The 21,648-nt window shown below is 39.7% G+C and overlaps 1 protein-coding gene across 1 annotated transcript in view; it reads right to left on the reverse strand.

Moving 5' to 3' along the window:
- Positions 1 to 21,648, reverse strand: part of THSD4 (thrombospondin type 1 domain containing 4) — a 204,589-nt gene that overhangs the window by 108,263 nt on the left and 74,678 nt on the right. Inside the window, exon 7 of the mRNA XM_069866943.1 lies at positions 10,034 to 10,170. Within this exon, the coding sequence (XP_069723044.1) occupies positions 10,034 to 10,170 (137 nt within the window). The remainder of the gene's footprint in view (positions 1 to 10,033; positions 10,171 to 21,648) is intronic.

Consider the following 21,648-nt stretch of genomic DNA (forward strand, 5'->3'; position numbering starts at 1 on the left):
GGTTACTGTTTTTTAGCTAATGAGCAATAACGTGGTCTTGCATCCACCCCAAAGTACTTCCAAACCTTAGCAAACTCCAGTTGATATAAAGTCATGTTGTCTTCAAGCTATTTGTGTCACTGCACAAGTGTGTGAAACACACATTTCCTTCTCACACTTCCCAAGACTTCCAAGTCCTCTGTTATCTCCTCCACAGAGTGCTCTTTCTTACTGGAGTCACTGCAAATCTACAGCAGAAGGGTCTGGCTCTGGTCCTGCTCCAGCTAGCAGCAACAGTCGGTTACACCTAGAAAATCCCAGTTCTTCCTTTTGCCATGCTCTCCACCCTACGAAACTGGGTAAAACTGTGCGCTAAAGAGAACGAATCACTAACACAAGTACAGCGTAAAACAGCCCTCTAGGAAAGCAAGCTGCGTTCATTTATTGTCAGCAAGTATCAAGAACAGCGGTGAGGAAAAAGCATCTGCTTTGTAAGACCATGTATTTAACACCGAGGCAGGAACCCGGTCCCTTTCAAAAATGTGACACTAACAAAGTCTTCCACCTTGTTTTATAAGCTATCATCAACGCACACTCAAAACACCTACAAAAACTCACTAGATTTGTCTGTAAAGGCTCATATCTCTCTACACAAAACAGCTTGGGATACAGGGAATAAATGGATGTGAAGGAAAAGAAAGTGTCTCTGTCACAGAAAAGTGTGGGACTAGAGGATCAATTTTACTCATAACTAGTTTCTATTCTGTAGATTTTTTCTATTTACACAGGAACAAACCCAATATGCACACTCCTGCTTCTGCAATCCTAGTGCCTTGTGTGTTCACGAACTGGAGAAGAATGAGCCAGGCTACATATAAACAGCATCAACAACAGCCCCGTATCAGCAACATCAACAAGTTTCTGACGCATCTAAGTTCTAGAAGGTCAACGTCCTGGCAAGCGACAGCTATTAAACGTATAGGCCCAGCTCTAGTATGGAAAGGGAAAGGCAATGTCTGTAAAAACCTTTTGCTTTTTATAGAAAAAAAGCAGTTTTTTGTTTCAAAGTCACTTTTCCCTGCTGTGAGATACATACATACTTACATTTCTAATTAGTTAAAACTGCACACAAGCCAAACGATACTAAAATCCTGCCAGTGAGCTATTAGGGTTGCTTGACTGTGGGCACAACAACTTTAATGTTGGCCAAGTTGTCATTTCATGAAAAGCACTTAGATGCCAGGTTAAGCTGCCTCAAACTACAAAGCCAACCATGCCATGTGGCAGACATTATTGATACATTGAAATGCACCATAATTTAAAAATTAAATCTATCAGGTTTAACGCGTGTACTCAAGTTGGTTTTTACAAGAGACTTTGAACAGATCAGGTGTCGCTGTTTGTTACAAAGAGGGAACAGGAAATTATTCACTAGCATTTTGACGACTTCTCCGCTGAGCAAGGTATAAATATTCTTGTTCAAAGACACCGTATTGTCCGAATTCCAGGAAATCGGATTATCCCATCATCAGCAACAACAAACTTTATTCCTGTGACTGCTAAGAAGTTGTAGCCATAAAAGGGATTAAATATGTCAATCTTATGTAATAATATCACACTTGTTCTTTTTTGTTCTAGTTTTCCTGCTATTTCTGCCAGTGTGAAAACTTGTTGCTACAATAACAAAATGTTTGGGGCCCCACAACACAGCAAACCAATAGAATTTGTAGTAAGGATTTAAACTCGCCTCAATGGCTTTGTGAAGTCTGAGCCATTAAGTCAGTTTATTTCTCCCAGCAACTCTGGAAGCCAGAAAGTTTTATTCCTTTAAATGAAAATCTAAATTATCATACATTCATGTGACTCCAGTCTGTAGGACTTCAAGAAAAGTCAAATACTATGGCACTTGTGGAAAAAAAAAAAACAACCAACCAAATGAGAACTGCCGGTTCAAGATTCCAGTTTCACTGCAAAGCCACAAGAAAATCTGTATGATTTCAGGTTCTGTTAAAAATTCAATTCAAGAAAGTTTGAACAAGCTCATTTGCTCATTTTGACCTAGCTGTACACCACTTTACAATCTCTGATCTAATCTTATTAGATTTCACAGACTAAGGTGGTACCAGATGACATCCAGAATACTGTTTCATTCTGAGCTTTTGAGAAAAGCTCAAAATCCTTATGGGAAAACTTAACCAAAGTGAAATTTAAACTGGAGGAAACTCTGCCTAGACTCCTGTGAAACTAAATAGTGTCTTGTAAGCATCTTGTAAACACGAGCTTCTGCATCAAAATTGAAGCAGTGGTCTCAGCAAAGGACTGAAACTCCCATTCTTGCTTTCCCTGAGAATATTCTCCGGCACTTTTGTTCTGGTTAAGGGCAAACCCCGACTTCCTGCAGCTCCTGGACATCAAACATACAGAAAACACACCAAAAAATGGTTTGTTAAAGTGAAGCCTGACACTTGGCCATTAATCCAGTCCCTATGTACGTTTTGCTACCATCAGGTCTCACAAACTGTACTTATCCTATAAAATGAGGATTTGTCATGCTATTCTCTGTTTTGAGATGGAGAACGTAGGTGTTCAGAGCACGATAGGGACAAAGATGCGTCGTGTGGAGGATTCGCGAGCAAGTTCCCAGCGAGCTACCCAAAGGAGGAAAAGGTCACAATATTATTGGGCTCCACCTCGGTTAAAAACATTGGCAATTAACAGGGCTCCAGAGCCTGGAAGAGCTTTTGGAGCCAGTTTGCACGTTCAGCACACGCTCAGGTGTCTTCCCACAGTGCTGTATGAACAACAACCAAAGAGGTTACGTGAAATAACCCAGGTCACCCAGGCAACGTCCTGCAGAACAGCCCTGGAAATGGGATCCAAACCCATACTAGCTCTTAGGAGCAACCAACCAGCCCCTCTACACAGCCTGGGGACTCCACCTCTCCATCAGACAGTGAGACCGTAAGCCTTGAACATTCCTGCTTTCCAAGCATCTCTTCTTCTACACATACGCTACCACAAATTTAATGCCTTTCTGCGTTCCTGATACATTAGATTTTTTCATGACTTTCATTTAACATCATAAGACAACACTTCAAGCACATTTTAAGACAAGACGGCTCCTTAACTATTTGCTCTGGTGCATCCATAGTTGTATGCCTGCATAGAACCAAAAATACACGCACACACAGAACTGCTGTCTAGATATATCTCCTCCCAAGGATTTATTTATTCACACGACAAATTTGGTCGACCCAGTCTATCAAAACTATAATTTTTGTTTTAATAGAAGTGCCTAAAAACATACTGGAGCCTTTCCAGGTTCTAAAGTAATATCAAAATATAGTCAAAAGAAAAAAACAAAGCCTAAATACTTAATTTCCTGCAGACCAGATTTCCAAGACTGCTGTTCCAGTTTCCTGAATAAATAATAAGTATTTTGGAATATTCTGTTACACTTCTTATTAGTACTTTCAATTCGCTTCCAAAAATCATCAAAACAAAATTAAGCATTTACTTACTATTTGGCTCCTTAGTAAAAAAATGCTTAGGGCAGACTAAGCTGCACTGTCATCACTTTCTGAAAATTCTTCTACTTTCATTAAGACCTCAGGGTTACTCCTGACAGTTTATTATCATTTCTTAGTAGTTTTGCAGTTAACTAAAAAAATCCTGCAATGTCTAGAGTTTCTGAAATGACTGAGTAGTAATAAAAGTTCTATTTTATCAGTAATTTTATCACCAGTAACAGTAATTAAAATATCACTAATATTAACCTGTCACCAGTTGGTATATTAGTACTATAAAAGAAAAGATAAGCAAACCTTTAGCAATAAATATCCTTTTAGATTGTATTTCTAAGAACCCTGATTTGAAGATGAGCTCTGAAATAGCACTAGTCAAGCACATAGGTGCTAACGCCGTTCTAGCACGAAGGTGCAGCCACAAACCAGCACAGGGTTACCCAGCTACAAAGCAAAATAGCCGATGTCTACACCATGGACATCACAGGAGACAGCAGGGATTCAAGCTGACAGATGAAAATTAAATATTAATTACGTTTATTGTTTCAATGAGTTTTAGGCACCTAATCAAGTGCCAGGATCTCTTTACATTCTGCAGAGAGGAATCTGCAAACTCTTCGGGATCCTAACCTAGTGCCCACAGTGAAATGCAGAAAGTCAAATGGCTTGAACGCTTCCAAGCTCTGATCTCTAGCACAAGAAATGCAATCCAGAAAAAATCTGTAACTAAAATCTCAGTTTTATAACAGTATAATTCATAATTCAGGAGTAATTGTGAACATTTCATCCATGTTCTAAGCAGGGGAACAAGAATCAATATTTATGTGGTCAGGCCCCTTCTTAATAATTTTCTCCCCGTTGCTTGCTTGTCCAGGTGTTAAACAGATCCCTTACATCTGAGTTTCAGTACATAGTTTCTGCTCCAGCCCTCTTTGTTTCTTTGCAATAAAATCTAAATTATTTTGTTTCCTTTTGCTGTTTAACCTCAGATGAGGGTCTTACACTAGCTACATGATTCTCTTTTATAATCATTTTCCCATCTCTTTCCAATGAATTTCAACTGATTTTTTTTTTCCTTTGAACTGCTGTAATGTAACACAAAACAGATTTGGTTCCTTTGGTTACTTAAAAGGTATTAGCTATAAATTAGTAATTCCTGCATAAGAGACCTCATATAAAACATTTCAACCTCAACCACAGTACAGAGCACATCGTTCTTCACAGGTTTGCCTCTGTTGTGAACGCAGTTCCATGCTACAAGGCATTTTACTATTGTAGCTTTTTTCCACAAATACTCTGGAAAGGGACTGAGAAAAAGGAATAGTTTTGAGATCGCATTTACTTTGTATTTTTATCCATCTTCCATTTTTCTTGTCTACGCCTTACTTCCACATCATAGCAGGAAACCAGTAATTCAGGAGCAGAACCAGTGATCCACAGCTCAGGTTTGGCTACGGCCAATGACGTGAAGGGATTGGCATGTTACTCAGCATTTCTTAATGAACACTCTCAGCATCCTTTGATAGTAGTATATTACTGTATCACAGGACTTCATCTTGTTTCTTTATCATTGTCTTAGGTCTCACTTCCTACCCAGCAAATGCTGCCAGTTGTAGGCTTCAGAAAGACACTTAAAATTACTACCAACAGTTTCAAGCAAAAAGAGAAAATTTAAATGAGAAAGTAAAAACTAAAAGGACTGTCATTTTAAAAAGATACTACACTAAAATGCTTAAAAAAGGTCTACAAGATAAGAATGAGGGGAAAAAAATGTCTGACAGGGAACTACAGAGGTTGGTTTACTCTTCAGCTGCTAGAATCTTCAGCTTTCCTGGAGACAAAGAGTGAAATAAGAGAGCATGTACCCAATGCCAGACCCAGACAAAGTCAGCAGCACCAAAGAGCGACTACTTCATTATTCCAGGCTAGGGAATATTGCCAGATTAATAACCAAACCCGCTTCTCCTGCAGCCTGATACATATCAATCTGTTTAACCGGGGAAAAGAAGGCCCAACTACATACAGTATTTTTATTTTCCATTCCATAAGTATCCTCAGCATCCTTGAAAACTTCACCCTTGGGGTTTTTTCAGTTATATTTTGGATTTTTTTTTTAATGGAATATTTTGAAACTAGTTCAGAGAGCAGAGTACCTCAAATGTAGCAAGATTCCCTAACTGTGTCACTTCATCATTAGAGATAATAGCATTTGCTTTCAGAACTGTTTTTGTAGTGATATAATTAAGCTCAAAGCTGGTATGTATTTTCTAACACTGTTATCCAGCCTATAAAGACAGATGCACGCTGCAGACTAAGGATTACCTTAGGATCTACCTTTTCAGAAAGACATCCGAGTCTGCAAAATAATTGCTAAAAAGAATTACAGAAATGAGAACAAATTAAAGCTACTCACAAGTCCTTTACTTTCCTACGTCTCCAGCTGTTTCAGATACACAGGTTATCCATTACCGACTAGGAAAACAGAGACACAGCGTGGAGCGTAGAGATAATCAGAATTTGGATTAGCCATTCTGTGGTGCCCCGGGCATCTATTTTTAGAAGTAAGCAAACATTTCCCATGCGATGCGCTATGCAGAATATTTGAAAGCAGGTAAAACACATTTTAGAATGAAGACATTCTTTAAAATAATTTTGGGTTTGTTTGGGGTTTGTTTCTTTGCTTGTTTTCAAATGTTACAGTTTTAACTTCACTTTATTTTCATGTAATTGCATAACACTATAGCAGTAAGATAATATAATTGAATGTTCTAGTATTTTATTTTTTAAATCTTCAGAGTTACACAAGGAAGTTGTTTCCTCTTTGCTATTTGAAAAAATGGTCTAGACAATTTGATCTAGAAGGAATCCATTTCACACAATTCTAAGGACTGGTTTGCCTTGCTGGACAATTGTCTGCAGCGTGCAATTTCTTAACACAGCAGCTCCCACCGTAGAAGCAACATAAGTAATTAGCTACTTCACAGCCCATGTTTAGGATGAAGCCAAATAACTAGAACATCAGTTCTCCTGAAAGACAAACAATACTTGACATCCATCTCCACTCGCCTTCGTGCTAGTTAAGCTAATACCACAGGGCTACTTTATATTCCAGCATACAGGGAAAATAAACAGTTCTCCTCATTCTCATTTGTTACTCTAATCCTACTGTCATTAAGAGCTCCTTAGCTTAACTCAATAATGCCACACGTAGTTCTGGTAGCTGGACCCTAGTGCACCTCAGCAGAGTTCCCAAGGGGAGCATCTTGCATGACCGTGATTTCCTAATGGCAATTTCGCATGCTCGGCTGCGTTTCCTGTGGCTGACTTAGGCTACCTCCCTAAAAACACTAAAAGGATTCCAACATGTACTGAAACATGTCCAACATTTTTTTTCTTTTTAAAAAACACAAGTAAAATATCTACTACCAGTCATTTTGCTACTGAAGTTACTCACTGGGTGCATTTTAAAACTGCACAGATATTTTCAGTTCAATTCCGAAGTTAACTGGAAGATGAAAATAAATTACAACGCAAGAGAAAACAGAATATAAAAATCAGGACAGAGAAAATAGTAGTTGCAGGCACCTTTAAAAGATATCTACAGTTTCCACCCAAATGGAGTTTTATGTGAAATGCTCTATGATACTTTTGTAAAGTGCGCCACTGTGTGGTATCTAACATCCCTGCAAACCCAATCTGCTTTACAGCTTAAAACCAACTTTTGTTTCTGTCTCCCAAACTACCAGTCAGTGCTCACACCTGCCCACCTACTGGGATGGGCTTCTCGCAGAAGTATCCTTGACGTGTGCAAAAAACGTACGCAACACAATTTTACTAAATTCCATTTAGTAAACTACCCTCAAGACCAAAATTAAGAGCATATTTTGATTCATTTACTAAAACTTCCTCAATAATCTACTTGCTTTTTTTTTTCTAAACTCAACAGTTAAATGGTTAAAAAGTAAGAGATACCTTACTTTATAAAAGTTTAATTGCTATTTCAGATGAAGGCACGCTTGTTTCTATCATTGTCTCTATTCTTTTTTTCAGTAATTTTTATTAGCTTTATTATAGCAATATTTTCCATCTTTTGTTTCTAGAATAAGATAAAATGAAAATACTAACCAGAAACAATGGTCCTGGGAACAAAACAGATCATGTTTTTTAACACAAGGATATCATTGTTCTGGTAATGCAGCAAAACGTCCAACAGAGGGTGGCAGAGACCATAAATTTATTAAGACGCTTAAGTTTTCTTGGCTTTAAAAAAATAAAAATAATCCTAGAATGTTCAGCTAAGGAATAGCCACCTCGTACAGAGATTTGGATAAGCTCCATTGCTCAAGGAACATTTTCAGTTAGCTGTAAGTTTTTCTCTTCAGGAGAAAACCACAAACTTTTTAATATTGTAGCTTGAGGTGCCTCTCAAAGCCTCCAATGCTCAGCCTTGTGCACACATGCAGTTACTACTACTGCATATGAGGACTCCATCAACTCCATCAACTTCTCCTGGCTCACACTCTCATCATATTTTGCTGTTGCAAGCCACTACAAAGTACACAGAATGAGAAGTGCCTTTACCTGCTTTCCATTGGCTTTCTCATGCTACTTTACTACTTACAAGGCAGTGAGCACCCATAAAGAACTACTTTTATTTAATGCTTTAAGAATGATAGACCACATCACTGCACTGAGCATAAAGCAAGCATCACCCAAGAACAGTTTAAATAGAAACCAGGATTTGACTTTTGCATCTGTTTTCAACACTATCGGGAAAAAAGAAAGATTTTTTTTTCAAAAACCAAACTAACCAAACACTACAGCCTAGGAATCTCTATCCTTGAGAGAAGGCTGAGGGAAGAACTTACTCCTCTCTACATCTAATGGGAGGGTAACACAGCAGATGGAGTCAGATCCTCAGAAATGCACAGCGGTAGGTTAAGAGAACAAAGGCACGAGCCACAATACAAGAAATTTCAATCAAATAAGAGGAAAACTATTCCACCGTGATCTTTCTCGATCACTGGAACAGGTTCAAGACTCCTCCTGGAAAAGGTAATAATAGCTGCCTGATACAGCAGGCCCTGTTCTGAGTAGGGTGTTGAACTACATGACCTTCCCAGGTACCTTACAACCTGAATTCTTCTACAATTCCGTGAATCCCAAGGTAGGAGTTCACGGTAAGGATTCACAACCAGTTGTTTGTTTATACACAGCTTCAGCACGTGGCATTTTACACAGGCAATGGATGACTTTGAACGCTTTCCTACAAGGCTGCTAAACTGCCTTTCCTTTCTATACCAGAGCTCCGACACAAATGTGTAAGTACATGCTTTTGTAATTGCACAGTACTGCGATAACGTAACAGCTGGGGTACTGAATCTATTTTCCAGTTTTCCAAGTCACAGATCACAACTGTAATTAAAACAAGTTTTTGGCCCTTTCTGAATTGGTTTGAGATCAAGGAAGGCTTTAAAGAATAATCAACTTCACAAAGATCTATCATCTACAAAGGAAATTCAAAGCTATGGCTTTGATTGCACGAAGAAATACAGAACAGAAACATACATAGCACTGTCCAGATGTGCACAAGTAAGAGGAATCTGGACATGCAGAGAAAAAGGTTGTATTCATAAGCGATTTCCTCTGGCAAACCAACTATTTAAACTGAACTTGACCTTATGCTATTTGAGTTCATGAGTCACATGCCAACCAGTTCTGCTTCTTTTGCCAAAATATATGGGAAATATCAACCAAGCATCAAATGCCCCTTGCCAGGAATTTATTTCTTTCACTAACTTTACTTGAAAGCTTACAAACAAGGTTTTTTTTCTAAACACACAAAGATTTTGTTTACAATTGTCACTATCTTGCAGAAAGCAGTGTATTTATTCCCTACAAAGGGAATCTTCACAGCAGTAGACTGCAAAAAGTCAACACAGTAGCTCCTTCAGAATGCTTGAAAAACAACCATTTGCTCAAATATTTTCTAAGAGAACATCACTGCTAAGAAAATGAAGAGTCAGTAAGACCGAATTTTAAAGATGCCAAACATGGACTGATCACAAAATTACGCTAATATCAGCTATAAAGCAACCGAAATAAATATAACTGAATAAACCATTATGTTGCAGACTAAAAAAAACCTCTCTGCTTTAAAGTTTCATCAAAGAAAGATATAATATCTCTCTTATTTAAGCTTTCAAACTTTTTGTTCTGATTCTTTCATAGAATCTCTTCTGTAGAAAGCTAAATCTCTGGAAGATGCTCACTGAAGTCACCTTAATTGTGGCCAGAACACCTTCTGAATCCAGTCTTCCAGAATTTGTTCTCAGTAAATAGAAATATCAGCTACAAAATAAAATCTGCAATAATAAAAGTAAACATTTTTCACATCTACTTAAAAAAAAAAAAAGAAATGTTCAAACCACTGTTTCACAGGTACAGTAGGTACAGTCCTATCAACCGCTTACAGAAATGAAATAAATGAAATGCAACAGAGTCTAGGGGCAGAGAGAGAGTGGCCTTACCTTGCACTGTCCTGCCACACAGATGGAAGTCCCGTTTTGGTCACAGGGTGTCCCGTCGATCACCTTTTCAGCTTGTCGCACATAGAACCGGTAGCCTATCGCACGGCAATTCAGCTCACACTTCTGACTTCCCTTCACTGCGGAAAGAGGCAAAAGTCCCCATTATAAAACCACAGCATACTTTTAAAAAGGAAAAGCCCATTAAACTAATACTAAGGTCTGAGAGGAAGAAATGAGTAGGCAAACTGAATGCAATGCGAATAACTACATCAAGTGAACGGCGATTAAGAAACCAACCCCAAGGTAAGTATTTTAACGTACCTTATGAGAATTCAAACAATATCCCAGTTTTCAACAACAAATAGTTTTCTAAGTGACCAAAACCAACAACAAATAGTTTTCTAAGTGACCAAAACCATTTTTTATAAAAATTCTGTGAACTTTAGTCTTCTTAAAGCATAGTAACATTATGACACATAACTCAGAGTCAGCAAAATTACGCTGCAATCAAAGATGTGAATCAAATTGTGGTCAGTCACCAGTCAGTTCACATCAAACAAGTACACTGACATCCAGGGTTAAGAAACGCACAAAACAATCTAGATGCAAATTTTTTAAAAATCCATTGTTTTTCCTCTTCATTTTCACCAGCTACACTTTAGTGAATATGCCTTAGTTCAAGAGAAAATTAAGAAAAGAACTACTCTGATTTTTTAAAAAATATATAAAATTCATCATTATTCAAAACCTCGTGATCTCTGTTGACACACAACAATCAGAAGGAAATCCGTCCAGTGAACTCTGGGCAAGAGGAGCACAGAAGACAAGAAACAATTATCTTCTCCTATGAAAATCTGTTACTTAACTAGACACAGCCCAACACTCCACATATCCTGGGCTATTGAGTTTGTTAATGCGTTAGTGTAATCTTTCTACTTCAAATTATCTGTCATGTTGAACTTGCACACAGTTCATTACCCCTATTTGCCAACTGAAATAACAGAACTTCCTGTATCTTTCCAACCAAGAGCAGCACAGTTACGCAGTGGTGGCGAGGGACAAACACGATTCCTTTTTTCTTTTGACGATACTTTCCTTGCTGCCATAACCAAAACCAGAAACTCCCTTGTCTTCACTGAGCTTCGGCCCATCCCCTAGAGCATAACTGAAATCTGCTATTTAATCTGTCAAAGGAGGTGCTGCACACCTCAGTTAGCTGCTAAATCACTGCATTCCCAGGATTTTCTACTTGATTTAAGACTATTTTTGAATCATCAACTAAGATGTAACAAACAGCTAAAACAAATACAAGCAAGTATTTCAAATACATATTTAACATCTCTTTTCTGTAACCCCCCTTTGTGGACACTGAACTAGTACAAGCCAATTCCCCTCATGCAGCTGTTTAATTGCCACTCTTAGATATCATCTATTCCGTTTAGCGATCTTTTGATAAAAGCCTCAAAACTTCTCCTTTTAAGTGAGATGAAAGATCTGTTCGCTAGCTCAAGCGCCGCAGAAGCTACGCATGCCACGCTCAACTAGGCATTTTTTCCACTGGCTACTTGTTTAAGATAGATTCACCAGCTTATCATTCCAAAGACTTCACTTACCTATTAAAAAAAAAGTGAGGCATTTCCCGTAGGTCAATCTCTAAACGTAACAAGTAGTTCTAATGATAAACTGAGCGTTATTCTTAGCAGCTTAGTCACTTTACACATAACTATTTTCAGAATTCTCAAATAAATATAACCCAGCTTCAGTAATTCATTACAACTGAAACCAACTTGTCCTCTTCTGTGTTTACAAGTGTCTTGTTTTTATAACCTGCAACACTAGCTATCAAGCGGCACCTCCGCAGTGTATATTTTCTTATCTTTCCATTCCCTAAAATCAGGCCAAACTAGCCATTTAGGGTTCCTGTAACATCCTTATCTTCTGTGTTGACTCCCTCTCGTCCAAAGTATCCTGAAGCCTCACATTCCCTCACTCTCCCTCCTCCAAAAAACTCTCATTTGGTTTTGATGCTTTCAAATATTTATTCTTGAAAGTTTCAGTTTGTCTCCTAGACGCCAAGAAAAGTTTTGTGCTACTCAGAAAGATGAAGAAATTAACTGCTGAAACATGGTATTTTTTCCTGGGCCTCTCTCTCCCTCCCTTTACCATCTGGCATGTCAGCCCCTGCACGGCTAACAGCGCAGTGACAACCACAAGCACACCCAGCTCCTATTTCATAACTTCAGTCTTTCATTCTTTCTTATTAGGAGCTGTCCCTGCTCATACAAAACAAAATATTAAAATAGCCACTGGCTTTGACCGGTACCAAATGAATAAATAAATAAGTAAATAGATCAGGCCTTAAAAATACACATACACTGGAACAGAAGTTGGTATGAGCATCTCCCCCTATATCCCTTTGGTCTTCAATATCCAGATTCTTTTGACGAGCACCCGTAAGGCACTGCCTCGGTTAGTCCTACATGAATTACTGCTACCTAAAGACAATGCCAAAGATCTGAAAAAACCTTCCACCTGAGAAGAGCAAAGCCTGCTAACGGAAAGGTCCCTATTGAATGAGAGGCATTTCCCATTAGGACCTCAGCTAAGCTGTAAATATTTACTGTGCAGAAATTACAGTAGAAGAAACGTATTTTACAATTCCCTTGTAAAATAAGGTACAACACTAGTAGAAAGCAGCCCATTGCCTATTAACCTCAAGTGTATCTTAACACCCTCCCTTACCAGGTATTTTGCCACAACTCTTGAGTTTTTAAAGTTTAAGCTGTAGGTTAAGCTTACAGTACTGGCTTGGCAACTGGACATGAAGTGTCAATTAAACAACGAGCTGTGAAGCAATCGATTCCACACAGGCAACATATTTTAGTACTGTGTCATCTGATCCAAGAGTTCACAAAAAGATCAATCTGACCTCAGGGAACAGAGGAAGGTTTCTCAGTGAAGACCTTCTAAACCAGCTGGCAGCAAGACACATTTTGATGCAGAAATGGGCTCTTTTAAACTTGACACGGTTACTAAGGCAGCTCACTATGCAGGCACTGTTCTACATGTTGTCCTAACGTATTTGCTTTTCATTCTCATGCCCACCTTAGCACAAGCAAGTCGTTGTGGAATTTCTCACCTTACCCCAGCTTATTAAATAGGGAACTTGGGTGAAATTTAATGCTACTGCACCAGTTCTGCCAGACGAACTCATTATTGATTTAACTGAAGGAGGTGCCTTCAGTAAATAACCCTGGTACCATGCAATGTTTGGTTTTCATTTTTCAGACTGCAAAAACATTTAATTCAAAACAATCAGTACGTTTCTTATAACGTCCTCACCCAACTAGCATCAAGTACCTCAGGGAGATCCTGGGCCTCTCTAAACCACAAGAATTGTGAGTTTCTCTCAAGTCCTCTGTTGCAATTCACCTTCCACCTTTCTTTACAAAGGAACAAGACCCAGGCAGGTGGGAACGGGACCCCAGCACAGTCCTGCCCCCCTGTCCTTTCACCAGTAGAGGGGCGGAGACCTCATGTTTAATTACAAACTGCACCTGTTCTGCATCACAGGCAGTGAAAACCTTCTGCCGAGGCACAAAAGCCATGCAGGTGGGCATTGGTTTAGAAATCACTGCCCTTACACACAAACAAAACCTCTGCGGGGCGGCTTGAGCACAAGCCAAAATACAGCAGTTCCCACTGGGGGGAACTCCTGGATGAGACAGGAATACAAACGGGACAGTACATGAAAGATCCCTGCAACTGAGCTCCTTTAGTTTTCTGTCATTCTGGGGCCCTGAGGGGGAAGCGCGTGGGGTGCCCAGGTTCTCCAGGCTTGGTGTGCTGCAAAAATCGCAGTTTCACAGGGCTGGAACATGTTCTGCCTTGTGCCCTCGCTTACTGCCCGGCACAAGGGGTGAATTAGCCCCTCTCTGTAAGGCTCTGCATGATTTTACTCTCATCCCGCATCGACCTTGGCACTCAGTGATTTCATTACATGAAAGTATAGCAAAGGAATGACTTCAAAAAAATACACCCACTCCAAATCCAAAACCTGGGCACGTTTAAAAAGGCAGAAAGTCACCGTCTTGGAAACGTTCCTGCTTGCAGAGGGTTTTGAATAGGTCTGTTTATATTTCATTGAGAAAGAATATTTCCAAATGTTACAGCTTCACTGAAAGGGAGCACTCCAGCCAAGGAGAGTGCGTGGCTCCTAGTGCCGTGCTCGGAGGCACACGGTGGGACCATGGCCTGCAGCAAAGTTCCCTGATTTAACCTCGCCTTTGATTGTGCTGGTCAGGACTGAGAACAAGGAGAACAAGAGGGAGCAGCCAAGGCAGCTGGGGTCACCCTGTGTGACTGTGCACGCTCCATCCTCCGCAGGGCTGAGCTGCCCTCCCTGCAAGGCCCCTGCCTCCCACCTTCCACTCAGGCCGCCCTCCTTTCATCTGATCTTGTGTCTTCCCTCTGCAGAAAGTCCTAAGGAATTTCCTTCCCTGAAGTGAGTGATTCCACCCCGGAGCATGCATGGCGGGGACTTTTGAACATCAAGAAAAGATATTCCCTTCCTTCAGCCTCCCCTTCCAATGAATTCCTCCAGCCCAAAGAAACGCGACAGGGAGGAAAATGGACACAGAGGATGAACAGGCCAGGCTGGTGGCGGAGCTGCTCAGCAGTGAGCTCCAAGAGATACAGAAAGAGCTCCACAGGCAGCTTGCCAGTGCAAGGAATTTCAATCTAATGATATTCTTAGGAAAAAATGCTAAAAGAAAGAGCATTCCAACTGCAATACATTTCCTAAATAATGTATTCGGCTGTTCAAAGGGAAATTAAAAATAGCCACAGAACCAAAAATCCCCAGAAAATAACATGCAAATCAAATCAAAATGCAACTGATCAGCAAACTAATGACATTGCACATCACCGTGCATCAAGGAAGGGACTGGAACCTTCAAACTCTTCTTGATAGCTCCTCAGGCCAAATTTTAATTTCATGTGATATTCAGACTCGCCATTGTTATCTATGCAGCAGTTCTAGTTCTCCGCAGAACATTACAGAATGCTTTCACCATTTGTCAGTTTTTGTAAGTTTGCCTAAACATCTAAAAATAGTTAATAACAAGTTCTGCAATTTGAGAAACATGCCTCGAGGGTGCCCGCAGAGAAGGGGCACGCACACTCTTGGCAAGCAAACACCACATTCATGCTAGTACTACATTATGGGATTAAGTGAATTTAAATTAGGCTTCATTCTGTGTGCACACTGCCTTGTAAAGTCAACTTCAGTGCTTCTTTGTAATGAGCCAAGATACACTCACCCACTATGTGTTAGAAACGATTGTTCCAGGAACAAGCTGTCTCTGCATAGCTCAGTTATTTTCAGGGCCTAGCTTGCCATGGGCTGTAATTCAGTTTTTGCTCATGATAAAAGCTCTGAATCTGCTTTACGGGAAGCGTAATGGGGCATGGCAGACACTGGAAAAACTCTGATGTGCTGATGTCGATCCATTTACCATCTACTCTCTTAGAGCTCATCGACGCTGTGGGATTTCAGCAAGAGTCCTGCAGGTCGCTGACACTCTTGGCTTCCCCACAGACTGTGCCAATGTCACCTACGTAAGGTCTCTTCCACTCGGAAGGTGCGATTTAATGACTACTGTATTCACTGAGGTAGAACTTCCAGTTTTGTGAAATCAAAGTTTCTGTTTAAAGGTTTTCTTTGCTTCAAGGAAGGTGAACACACAGGAAAACAAACCAGGCCCTGCTCGCTACAAACAGAAATCCAGCTTTTTTGCATAGTGCTGTGGCCCAAGCCGACAACCACACCGCAGAGCTAAGAGCAAAGCACCACGCCGGACACAGCCCTAAATGTGGTAATTCCACACCAAAAAGCTTAACCTGCAGAGCTCGGTGCAGGCGACAAGTGCTGCAGCGCTAAATATAGGCAGCTTGGTTTATGCAGCTTCCTATAAAAAAAGGAAAATGTAGGAAACAACCGTACCCCATTCCTTCCAAAGCTTTGAAGACAGCAGAGCTAGTTCATTTCAAGTTTCACTGTTTAGGGTCATAGCCTACGTTGGTTTAGTTATCTGGAACATCAGTTCGAGTTTTGCAGCGCAGCAATGGAGCCATCAGGGCCCTCACAGAAAATGGATCCTGAGGCAGGTTGGTTTGCCGCTGACAGACAGGTACAAGTTTTGGAGGTGGCCAGACGCAGGAACGCTTTTTACAGCAGTTACCTGTTGCCAGAATTCTAAACAACAATACGCGAACATTTCCAGGAAATAATTACCATGCAACTACATTTGGTCTTTCCAACAGAAATAGTAGCGTGATGTGATCTGTTTTAGTTGAGTCTCTTTTGATACTTTGTCCTTATTAGGCTTGTGAACATCTCTTGACAGTAACCAGAAAGAGTTGTGTTTATTTTTCACTTTGACCCTTTCAGTTTTGTTAACTTCTTCTAAATTTTTCTTATTTTGGCTTGGTTTTTTTTTTTTTCCCAAACATTGTTTTCAATTCTTCATTCCAGTGATGGAGGAACATACCAATTTTCACTTCCACTTCTCAGTTTCTCATGTAATAAAGGTGCTTATTACTTCACCTTGTCTCAAAAAGCTAATATATATTTAAAATATTTTTTGCACCAGGATTCAGCTACTAAGTAAGAGAAAAAAGTCAAGCTCTTATAACAAAACTGAAGCACATTTTAACAAATCTAAAACCAAAATGGGAGATACCACACTGTTGGCATCAGTTGAACTCCCATAAGTTCTTTGTGTACCAGTCGTTCAAGGTCAGCATCCCTTTAAATGACACGCTCAGGTAATGCAGTTGCTTCTACAGACCTTAGTTTTTACTGTATTGCATTTGGAACTATTTTCTGAATTTAAAGGGGGAGGAAATTCCTAAAAAACACTGTTTTCACATCAGATTTCCTTGTGTTAGGCAGCCAGAATCCAGATATCATTTGTCAGTCACTCAAGATGTTGGCCACTGGATGTCTCCACTGCCCTAGGCAATCACCGATTAAAGTTTTCTGTCAGGGGGGAAAAAAGATTTGTTTGTTTTTTTGTTAAAGGCTTTTATCTGTATTTCCAAGTCACCGCTAACACTTTGCATGCAGTGCAGAGCGGCCACAGACCTGCACACCCCAGCCCTCCCAGCAGGCTGGGGATGGCAGTTTCACGTGGATTGCCCTTCTGGTGAAGTTTTCGGTAGCAGCTCCCAGAATGTAAAATCACAATTATTAAAATGTTGCTAGATAAGTAGAAGAAAATCAAACAGCAAGTGTTTTAGACCAAACCTTTTGGCTTCCCTTCATATCCAGCAACAGCTAAAATTTCATCAGTAAAACCTCTATAAGATCATGGGTGGAGAATCGTCCAGAAAGTCAAGCACGGGTGGGGAAGTTTTCTCCTCACCATTTCACTCCTTTGCTGCTGTAAATGGCTAATTCATGTAAACCTGATTAAATTAACCGTTTAGTAATTGTATGGTTCGACATCCCGTAGAAACTGTGGAAGACAGACTTATGATATCCTTTCATGGAAGATGCCTTCTCTTGCAGGGATATTATAAAGAATTTATTAGAAATAGAATGAAAATATTAAAGGAATGTATTATCAATGGCCAAACTAGAGAGAGAAAAAAATCCAACTAATCTAAACAATCTCATTCTCCAAACATTAAAAAAAAATAATAATAATTCTGGCATTAATCACAGAGTAATTTCTCATCTGGAAAATACCATAAAGTGCTCTGTCTCGTGAAGTGCTGACCGCTTCCTGAGGGAGGCTGAGAGTCACTGGTCCCAACCGCTGTGAATTTGGGATGCTGAGAGGAGCTGGATACAGCTTCCTGGCAGCCTTTACAATCCCAAAGAACTGAGTATTTCTATTTGACTCTACTAGAATCTTCCCAGCCTCTGAAACCTCAGCTCACATCCAGATCTATATTTTGAAATATCTAGTTGCAAAGTAGAATAATGTAAAAATGTCGCATAAAATCAGTACATTTTACACATATAAGAAGTCACTCCTCATGGAATGGCCTGAACTTTCTTTGATATGAAGGTAAAAAGCAGCCAAGCAGGCAAATCCGACAGCAGCGGATGGAGGGAACGCTGAACGCTGCCGTGCCGTGCTGTCAAGCTCCTGTACAAAATGAGCCAGTTCTCACTGACTACACAACTTGGAGATAATAATAATGTTTTCAGTCATCTCAATCCACAATTTTCTTAGTTCCTTTGAACAGACTGAATTTGCCAAAATTTCCCAGCCAAAACCCATAATAATCCTTACCATTCCCTACCTCTTGACCCCTAGTTTCTCCAGAGAAGCCAGTGACTCTGAAACACAACTTCTTTTCCACCAATCCATTTCCCGGAGTGATTAACATACCGCAAAGCATTTCGTATCTCCGATTGATAACCTCGTTATTTACAGTTTTCAGCGCTGACATGAACGCGGCAGCTTTGATGAATACAGACTTAAACCCTGCCACCCGTGGCTGCATTAACTAAGTGAAGTTACAGTTGATTTACACAATCTGAAAACAACCCACCTTTTAAAAATTGTAATTATTACATGTTTGCTTTATCAAGCGATATTATTTTCCTCAGAAGTAAACAGTTGAACAGTTGATAAGATAAAGCTTTTGTGAAAACCTCCAGCACCTAGACCCAAGGAGACAGTCATTACCATGAAAGGATGGCGTGCAGATTCTTTAAGGGCATGCATCTGTGTGTGCTGAGAAATTACAGAATAAATAATGGAGAAAATACAGGAAGAGGTTTAAAATCGGGGGGAGGGTCAAGGAAGACCCAGTAAATCAACCTTATAGTCCAAATTTCAGTCTACAAAACTAGGAAATACAGTCAGCATGATCTGACTGAGCCCTATTATTATTAAGCCTTATCAAGGACCAACTTGTTTAAATATTAATACAGCTACTACTGGGTCTAAAATGTCCTGAGTGTATTTCTATGGCCTCCTGCCACAGTCCTTTAGTAGGCAAATAAAATCTTAAGAATTAGTTAAAACATTCTGTGCTTTTATTTACATACTCGTCTAAAACATTTATTTCCTACATTCTCATATTAGTTAAAACAATGAATATTCGTTAGAACAGTGTTTTGACTACGATGCCAGTGACCTGCAGCTCAGTCAGTTAATTTGAAAGCTGCTTTCCTTCTGGTAGCAGATAAAATCCTAAACATTCAGTGTCTGGAGAGCTGGTTTCACATTACATCTATTTTTCACACTGTTCTTATATAAAAGGCTATAATTTCTGAGACTCAAGATTTCTTAGAAACTTTGCTTCTAATTTTTATTTTCCTGTCATGTTTTGACTGGTAGATGTTAAGCGCCCTGCAGAAAACTGAAAGGTACCCACTCAGTGAGCTTGGATCTAGGAAAATGCAACTGAAAGGCAGTTTTCTCCCTGATGCTGGGAGCTGGTCTCTGCTAACTCTGACCCGAGCACTTCTAGCCCCTAAGCTCTTAGCCATGGGACTTCAAAATAGCAAAGATTAGGTTCTCTCCTCACCTCCTGTACCTTTCTCAGCCAAGAGGAAAACTAGGGCGTCTGATAAAATAATTTTCACAGTGAGTGTTTTGCCCCACAAAACTTGGGTCTATCTCTCTGTACTCATCTGTGCTCATGCACACTCCTCGCCTCCCAGCACGGCATCAGAGTGTCTTCCAGTTTAATGGGCCCTTCTTCCTACAAATTTTGCTAGATTATCATTACATGCAATGAATAGAACTGGATACTCTAAACAAAGCACGTGGCATCTTCCTCCCCTATATTCTCCCTCTCTTTTTTGAGAGAGATGGAAAGAGCTGATGATTTCCTTGCACCTGGCTGGACTCTTTCCCAGAGAACTGCACCAAGGAGTACTAGCCCTTAATTGTAAAAATATTTCTGATAGGTCTGGTTCTGTCTCTGGAGGGCAGTAAACCGTGAAATTTTGCAGTCTTGCAAATCCTACCTCTAGCTCTGGACTGCAGAAAGTGTAATTAAAATACATAGCTTTCCATCACCAAAATCCTATATGAAAAGCATCTTCAGCTTGCTCAGCGTACAGCTGTGAGTCTAACAGAGGAGGAGCAATGTAAGCACTCACATTTAAAAATTTTCCTGGAAATATCACCATTATGCTAAAACTAACCCATACAGTAAGTGCTGCATCAAACGCCTAGATAATCTCAAACATACATACTTGAGTTTCAGGCTGTTGATTTAAAAGTTGCTGATCTAATTTTCTTGGCTTATAAGACAATTATTCTTAAAATAACCTAATATGCTGCAACTATTTCAGAGCATCATACACAGTCTGAAACACCATAGTCTGTATCAACCTTAGATTTGCCCCTTGAGCCTCTCAGCATAAAGGTCTTAAAAGGGTGCTGGAGGTCAAACCACGAATCTCTAATAATGAAGATACTAGGATGATCTCCTGCTAGTTAAGTGCTTCATTCAAAACTAGAAAATTCTTCTCCTGAAGGATAACATAACCATTTCCATCGTATCGGAACAATACAGAGCATGTTTGTTTAAAGCTTCACCTTTTCATTTCCATACCTCAGCAGCCAACAGTTACCCTTGTGTGAAAGTATCCAAACTAATTTGAAGATCTGAAACAATAAAGTTTCTCACTTCTGTGAAATGTAAATTTTAGGTGCTAAAGCCACAATTTATGATCATTTCACAATGAATGTGTGATGTAAGTTAACCTATTGCTTTGTGTCCATGCAACTAGACGCGTAACAATACAGAATGAGAGCAGCGAGGTGGGACATGGCAAAAATATTTCCAACCCACAAGAAAGTTAACTTAATAAACCATGTCAAGCCTGCTTACATTCATTCTTCCCAAAGCAATGAGGGGGGAGATGGAATAAATGCTTAAAAGTGTAAGTTATTTTTAAATGTCTATATCAATTAATGCTTGTCAACACAGCACAGAATAAAGACACGCATTAATACGGCTCCATTAAATTTGCTAAAGCTGTTCTCCTCACCCCTACCTCAAGCTGGAGTCAACGCACAGAGTAATGCAGCAATCCTTTCAAGTTTGGCAGCAAAGCTGCAGTCAAGTATGTAAACTATTCACAAATATTATCCAAAAACAGCGAGTGCAGTTTCTAATTTAGGGTTCACCTGGTACAGACCTTATGGAAGAAAAAACTGTGCTGAAATAGCAGAGGTAGCTTTACTAACTGTAAAAAATCTGAGAGGGAAAGAAGGAGAAATTTCAGCAAAACACTGCTGTGAAAAACAATGAATCATACTCACATTTAAACACAAATTACCTCTCTTTTAGCCAAAAAGCAGCTGTACAAGAGCTAATGTTAACCATTATCCATTTTCCATTGAAACTGTTCTGTACTGGCTCAAACACTTTAAAACTATGCATTTGTACAAGCTTTCAGCAGCTCACCCTCCCCCTTTCTGAATTACTGCCTGCTCTTCTGGTGAAAATGAACTGGTTAAGTCCTGTAAGCAGCCTCCTCAATGTGATGACCAATGCATAGTGAGTAATCAAGGATTTGGGGGAAAAAATATCCACTGCTGCCCTTAACAAGAAACACAAGAGAGTTTTGCACT

Source organism: Phaenicophaeus curvirostris, chromosome 12, assembly GCF_032191515.1.
Source record: "Phaenicophaeus curvirostris isolate KB17595 chromosome 12, BPBGC_Pcur_1.0, whole genome shotgun sequence".
NCBI classification, from domain to species: Eukaryota; Metazoa; Chordata; class Aves; order Cuculiformes; family Cuculidae; genus Phaenicophaeus; species Phaenicophaeus curvirostris.